Below are 7,930 nucleotides of genomic sequence, written 5' to 3'. Positions count from 1 at the left end.
AGTGCAGGCATCATATTACATTTCTATTATCTGCAATCTTGACGTCTAAAACACTCTGGTCTCAAGAGTTTTAGATAAGTATAGTGAGCCTGACAGACCAGTCACGAAAGAATTTTTTCTTTTTTTTATTTTATTTTATTTTATTATATTATGTTAATCACCGTACAGTACATCCCCAGAACGAAAGAATTTTTTCATTCACATACCTCTTTATTGTTGAGTTCTAGTACAGCCAGTCCAACCAATGCTCCCACACATTTGGAATTGAGTTCCAGGGCTCTGCTGAATGCCAGATGAGCTTTCTCCAGTTTGTTAAGCTTCACAAAGCAATGGCCCATTCCTAAACGAACTTCCGCTAAAAAAAAATAGTCAGTCTGTCAAACTGGGACATTTTTAGGGTTTGAATTAAACAAAATGATTAAATATTCTCTATTAGTTGCAAAATCTCAAAATTAACCTCAGTATAACTACACTATAAAATCTTTTGGAATATCATGAATTTGGTTTCAGTGGATATTATACCATACTGCCCACTCCCTTTCTCACCATGAACAGAACACCTACAATACTGGTATTTTTCTTGCACTCCTGGCTACACTGTACCTTCAAGATTTAATTTTCAAAGAGCAATTTGTAAAGACAGCAAAAAGTTTCATGAAGGCCTTCAACATTGTGACTATGTGCACATACTGTCATTCCCTTCAGAGCTATGCTTATACTTGCTACCCAACTTCAAGGCCATGCCAAAACTCCACCATGTTCCCATGAAGGGCCAACCTCCCCACTGGTCACTGGATCTTACCCTTCTCTTCTATTTAAGGACACTGCTCCAGCAACCCTCTCCTATTTTTCCTGCATTATCAAATTTTCTCTCTCTACTGCATCATTCTCATATACATACATTCTCCCATCTTAAAAAAAAAATCCTCTCTTGATTCCATTTCCCTTTCCAATTGTCAACCCATTCCTATTCTTCCCTTGATAGCAAAACTGCTTGAAAGATCTACCTATAGTTGCTGCCTCTCTAACTCTCCTTTTCCATATGTACTCCACCAAGGATCTCACCCCCACCATTCCAGTAAAACTGCTTTTATCAAGATCACTAACGATTACTATGCTGCTGAATTCAATGGTCAATTCTGGGTTCCTATTTTACTTGACCTAACAATAGAAGGGGACAGTGTCTGACCCTGTCCTAGAAACATTTTACATTTGACTTCAAGGACATTGCCCTTACTCTCTTTTCCTCTTATATCTCTGGCTGCTCCTTCTCAGGCTTCTTTGTTGGTTCTTCTTCATTTCCCTAACCTCTACAATGTCACAGTGCCCTAGAACACCATCCTTGGACCTGTTTTCTATCACTACTCAGTCCCCTGGTGACCTCATAGTTTCATGGCTTTATATACCATCTACATGTTGATGACTTCCAAATTAATTACTTCAGCTCAGACCTCTTTCCTGAACAACAGCACACCTGACCTCTCCACTGTAGGCCTAAAAGGTATTTTAAAATTTTCATGTCTAAAACTAATTTGTCTTGAACTATTTTCCAGATGTACTAAAATGTAACTCTACTCTTACAAGGAGTTACCTTTGATTCCTCCTTTGTCTCATACATCACATCTACTCTGTCAGTTCTTCTTTCAAAACATATAGATTCCAATCACTTGCTCCTCTACTATCACCTAGTGCAGGCCGCAATCATCTCTGACCTACAGGACTGCCAAAGCCTTCTACCTGGTCTCCCCATTTCTGTCCTTGCCCCCCTGACCCACTCTAGTCTCAACCCAGAAGCCCAAATGATCCTTTTAAATATAAGTAAGATCAGGGGCGCCTGGGTAGTGCAGTTGTTAAGCGTCTGCCTTTGGCTCAGGGTGTGATCCCGGTGTTGTGGGATCGAGCCCCACATCAGGCTTCTCTGCTTGGAGCCTGCTTCTTCGTCTCCCACTCCCCTTGCTTGTGTTCACTCTCTCACTGGCTGTCTCTCTCTGTTAAATAAATAAAATCTTTAAAAGTATATATATATAAGTAAGATCATTACTTACTCCTTTGCCCAAAGCCCTCGAGTGGCTTCCTATTCTATAAAAGTAAAAGCCTAAGTCCTTATAATAATAATAATCTATGATGCCTTACATGATTGGTCCCTGGTACTATCTTTGACCCAATTCTTACTACTTTTCCTCTTCATTTTCTCTCTCCATTCCAGATGGAGAGAGCTTTTTCACTGTTCTTCAAACTTGCTAGACCAACTCTTTTCTCAGGACCTTTATATCTCTTGTTCTCTCTCTCTGGGAACAATCTTCTTCCATATATCTATATGTCTATTATTTTAAGGTCGTTACTTAATTGTTACCACTTTTCTGGTCAACCTTTCTTTTTTCTTCTTTTTTTTTGGTGGGGGGGAGCAGAAGGGGAGAGAGAGAATCTTTTTTTTTTTTAAGATTTTATTTATTTGAGAGAGAAACAGAGCATGAGCAGGGGTAGGGTCAGAGGAAAGGGGGAGAAACAGGCTCCCCACTGAGCACAGAGCCCAATGAGGGGCTTGATGCCAGGCCCCTGAGCTGAAATCAAGAGTCAGATGCTTAACCGACTCGGCCACCCAGATTCCCTGAGAGAGAATCTTAAGCAGTGTCTAGGCCCAGTGCAGAGCCCAACACAAGACGACCTCACAACTGTGAGGTCATGACCCAAGCCAAAGTCAAGAGTCATATGCTTAACTGATTGAGCCACCCAGGCGCTCCCTGGTCAACCTTTCTAAGCAATCTCCCAATTCTTCTCATACACCTTTTCTGCTTTACTTTCCTTTTACTGCTATCTTATGCAGGATATATTTTACTCATTTTATCTTCCCCACTGCTAAATGAATTCCACGAGGGCAGGGAATTTTTTTTTAAGGATTTTTTTATTCATTCCAGAGAGAATGAGTGAGCAGGGGGAGGGTTGGTGGGAGAGAGAGAGAATCTCCATCAGACTCCCTGCTGAGTGTGGAGCCCGACATGGGACTCGATCCCATGACCCCAAGATCATGACCTAAGCCAAAACCAAGAGTCTGATGCTCAATCCACTGAGTCACCCAGGCACCCCAAGGCAGGGGCTTTTGTCTTTTTGGTTTACTGCTGCATTCCTTCAGTCTAGAACAATACCTGGCACAATTGATCAATAAGATTTGTAAATGACTGAGATTTTCAATAGACAAATAGTATAAAGCAAAAAGATTATAATATGATCTGCTAGGGATGCCTGGGTACCTCAGTTGGTTAAGCTTCTGAATCTTGGTTTCAGCTCAAGTCATGATCTCATGGGTCATGAGATCAAGCCCTGCATCAGCTCCATGCTCAGCAGGGAGCCTGCTTAAAGATTCTCTCCCTCTGCCTCCCACCCCCACTCATGCATGTTTGCTCTCTCTCTCTAAAATAAATAAATCTTTAAAAAAAAAAAGATCTGCTATTCAGCTTTTGGATCAAACACAATATATTTTTTTTTAATTTCAATTCTGTCATTTCAACAACCCCATAGCATCTTTTCACAACTAACTTCATAGGCAACTGCCAAATCCTCAGTATTTTCAGTTGAATCACATACAGCTTAGACTTCAAATAAAGTTTTTTCTTACCTGGACATCCTGGGTTAGTATGCAATGCTTTCTTATAGTAAGCAAAAGCTCCTCTGTAATCCTTCTTGTTGAATGAAATGTGAGCTTTACCTATAATAATTTTTAAAAATAAACATGCATTGATTAAAGAACACAAGTCTCACATGTTCTATATAAACTCACCTAAATCCATACATCTCTGAATAATACTTGAAAATGGTGAAAATGATTTCATATTTAAACTTGTTTTCCGTAAGGGTATATTAATTTATGCCTATAAATAAAAGAATCCTGTTAAATGGTATAAAACAATTAAAATAGCTTATAGTTGTCCAAATAGACATTGCTTGTTGACTCTTTAGAACTGGATAACAAATTATTCTTAACTTGTGTGTGTATATATATATATTTTTAATATTTTGAAGTGGCTTTAATGGTAAAGGGAATTCTTTCTTTTTTTTAAATTTAAATTCAATTAATTAACATATAATGTATTATTTGTTTCAGGGGTACAGGTCTGTGATTGTAACTTCAAAAGAAACAATGATCTATTGCAGATAGTTTCATTTTTATAAAGTAAAGCTCTTCTACATTGCTGTCCAGCCCAGTCAAAGAAACATATTACAGGCATATGATGAAAGATAGTTTCCTAAGATGGTTGCCAAAAATGACTTACCAAGAAGGGCTGGGATATTATTTGGAGACTGGTTGAGTACAAAATGAAACTGCGCATCAGCCTGATCCATTTTGTCACCTTCAAGTAGGCAGAAGCAGGCTCTTCCCAACAAGTGGTTCTGAAAAAGTAATATATGATCTTAGACTCAACTTTACCAAGGAGCAAACACAATTTAACATGAAAGTGTAACACTAAAATGAAAACCATATAGGAAGGAGGTAGAGTATCACATAAATTCCTCTATCAACTGTAATGTGTTTAAAAGCTACCAATGGGCAATTCTTAATTACAAATCAAGCAATTATCCAGAAATGCAAGTCTTCTGTGCCAGGAACAATGACAAAAAGAAAAGTTCATTCTTCCACAATAGCCAAAATATGAAGCCCAGATGTCCATCGACAGATGAATGGATAAAGATGTGGTGTATATATATACAATGGAGTATTACTTAGCCACCAAAAAGAATTAAATCTTGCCATTTCCAATGACATGGACAGAACCAGAGAGTATCATGCTAAGAGAAATGAGAAAAACAAATACCACGAATTTACTCATATGTGGAATTTTTTTTTAAAGATTTTATTTATTTATTTGACAGAGAGAGAAAGCTAGTGAGAGAGGGAATACAAGCAGGGGGAGTGGGAGAGGAAGAAGCAGGCTCACAGCAGAGGAGCCTGATGTGGGGCTCGATCCCAGAACGCCAGGATCACTCCCTGAGCTGAAGGCAGACACTTAATGACTGAGCCACCTAGGAGCCCCATACATGTGGAATTTAAGAAACAAATCAGACAAACACAGGCAAAGGGAAGGAAAAATAAAATAAGATGACAACAGAGAGGGAGGCAAATCACAGAGACTCTTAATCACAGGAAACAAACAACAGGGTTGCAGGAGGGGAGATTGGTGGGGGGATGGGCATTAAGGAGGGCACTTGATATAATCAGCACTGGGTATTATATGCAACTGATGAAACACTAAACTCTACCTCTGAAACTAATAATACAGTACATGTTAATTAAATCAAATTTAAATAAAAAATTTTTTAAAATATGCTTGAAATTCACCCGGAGATGATGGAATTACTGACTCAACCTGTGGATAAGTTTTATATATGCTAAATTTGCCCACATTACTTTGACAGTACAACAACCAAAGAAATTCCAATTTTAACAGGGAATTCTTTTGATATTTTTATTATCAACCATGTTATTTTAAGAAAAATTCTTTTTCAAAAAAAAAAAAAATTCCATTGCCTATCACACACACATTTTACTCTCATGTGGTATTCTTTCCTCTTTCATGAATTCAAAGAAATCTGACTTATTTACCTGATCATACATAATAATTTTATCAGCCATGGTATACAACAGGGTTGCCTGTGTAATAAGATCTTTCTTATTGTCCTTATTCTTTTCCTTCCGAGCCTGTTGTACATAATTGGCTGCCAATGTATCCAAGCAAGTCATCTGGTCTTTCTCATGGTCTCCATAATCCAAATTGCCATCTATACATGCTGCTTCCAACAACTTTACAAACTCTTCCGTTTTTCCTTGCTTGTAATATTCCAGCTAAAAGGTAAAGAATCAAATTAGAATTATTAAAGCATATATCCATGCAAATAGCTACACACAAACATTTATAGGAACTCTGTTTGTTAACAGCCAAAAACTGGAAACAACTCAATTGTTGATCAACAGGTGAATGGACAAACAAGCTGTGGTCTATCTGTACAACGGCTGCTGCTCGGCAGAAAAAAGAACCACTGATACATGCTACAATGTGGATAAGTCTCAAGATAATTATGCTGTGTGAGAGAAGCCAGACCAAAAAGAGTACATACTGTAATGATTCCATTTGTATAAAAACTGTAGAACATGCAATCTTTAGAAACCAAAAGCAGATCAAGGATTGGCTGAGCACTATGGGGTGTGGGGAAGAGTTTGGAGGAAGGTTTTGGGGGGTGATGGATATATTCATTACCTTGAACGTAGTGATGATTTCACAGGTGTGAAATATGCTAAAACTTCTCAAATGGTACATGTCAAATATGTGCAGCTTATTGTAGGTGAATTATGCCTAATAAAGTTGTTAAAAAAGTGATAATCACCATATGTTTCCAAATTACTACTTACCTAGCAATAGTTGATTTCAAACTAAATCAGAGCCCAAGAGAAAAAGAAATAATGAGGGGGATATAGAATTCTAAACAGAAAACTTAGGTTCCAATTCTAGATCTAACAAAATTATCCATGACTTTGGGCCTGCTGGATAACATCCCTGGCCATCTGTTTCATTCAATAATACTAAAAGGAAGATCCATCATTTATCACCCACCTACCGTGGACCACAGATTATGCCAGGAGCTTTATATACTTATTTCTAATCTGTATAATCACCCTTAAAATGAATGCTAATATCCCCCACATTTTAGATGAGAAGGTAATCATTTGTCTAAGGTCACACAGCTAGTTAGCAGCCAAGTGAGAATGTGAACAAAGGCCTCTCAAATCCCAAAGCCTATACACTTTTCTCTGTAACACTCTACAGCCCACAATGTTTCATCAATCTTACCACAGGTGCCACACTAACCCTTCAATCCCCCATTTTTCCTGTAAGTGCTGCTCAAGGAGGCATTTGTACCAAAAAAAAATCTAAATTCCCCTCCGGCTTTAAAAACTGTGTGATAAGCATTAGTGGCTGGTTCTCCATAGACCAGGAAAACTTCACACTTCAGAAAGGCACTATTGTCACTAAAAATATTTCTCTGCAAATCCTTATCTAATAAATTCTTAACAGTTAGGCTTGAGCATTGGATATAAGCCCAACTGTAGATCAATTTCTCCTTTCAAGATAATAGGAGGAGCCTCCTATGGATCTTTACACAAAAGGGACCCGGGCACACTTGCTTAAAAAAAAATGATTTTAGTATACCCTATATTACAGTACCAGAATAATTTATTATGATGTCCTCATGAAAAGGAAACATTAGGCAGTTGGTGCTGGGGAGAGCAAAGGGTGTTAGAACTTTAGGCTGAGGTGATTCTCCTGAGAATCTCCAGTAGGGTTTACGTTATGGAAGGGACCGAACAGGACAAAAAACAAGCCTGAGATAAACTTCATCCAAAGGGATTTTGTGAGTTAGCTTGGAATAGAATCACCTTCTACACTATCTTATGGGAAAACAATGTTAAGTAACAATGTTTACATGGTGGCACCTTGTCTTTTCTCAGATTATCTACAAATCATAAGCTAGTCTTCACTGAGTAATTAATAAATAATCAAATACACAGTACAGAGTACTATTTAACTTAAATGAATTTTGCTTTTACCAACATAAACTAATTTACCAGTGGAGTACTATATCATTTAGGAAACTGGCCTTCTTATTCTATGAATGGTAATACAATTAACTTCCATACATATGGTACAATTGACTTATCCTGCTCCCAAGCTGGCTATTACTATATCTGAAAATAGAAACCAAATATTTTTCCCAGTCAACATATAAAAAATATTTGTTACATAAACACTGACCGCCAAAGCAATCCATATGTGCAGCTGTGTGTGTTCCTGTTTCAGAATACTGATAATTTCATCTCCCTCCGGTAACTGATCGAAGTCAAGTTCAATGACCTAAAACACAAAATGCAGGTTTTGACTCT

The 7,930-nt window shown here is 37.8% G+C and overlaps 1 protein-coding gene across 1 annotated transcript in view; it reads right to left on the bottom strand.

Annotated features, from left to right (window-relative positions):
* Nucleotides 1-7,903, bottom strand: part of CTR9 (CTR9 homolog, Paf1/RNA polymerase II complex component) — a 19,590-nt gene extending 11,687 nt beyond the window's left edge. The window contains exons 1-6 of the mRNA XM_034667625.1: nt 7,803-7,903; nt 6,249-6,344; nt 5,597-5,836; nt 4,269-4,386; nt 3,614-3,703; nt 207-355 (exon numbers count right to left, since the gene is read on the bottom strand). Coding sequence (XP_034523516.1) covers nt 207-355; nt 3,614-3,703; nt 4,269-4,386; nt 5,597-5,836; nt 6,249-6,308 — 657 coding nt within the window. The 5' untranslated portion in view covers nt 6,309-6,344; nt 7,803-7,903. The remainder of the gene's footprint in view (nt 1-206; nt 356-3,613; nt 3,704-4,268; nt 4,387-5,596; nt 5,837-6,248; nt 6,345-7,802) is intronic.
* Nucleotides 7,904-7,930: the final 27 nt, after the last annotated feature.

Source organism: Ailuropoda melanoleuca, chromosome 8 (genome assembly GCF_002007445.2).
Source record: "Ailuropoda melanoleuca isolate Jingjing chromosome 8, ASM200744v2, whole genome shotgun sequence".
NCBI classification, from domain to species: Eukaryota; Metazoa; Chordata; class Mammalia; order Carnivora; family Ursidae; genus Ailuropoda; species Ailuropoda melanoleuca.
This window is presented reverse-complemented; position numbering and strand designations above follow the sequence as displayed.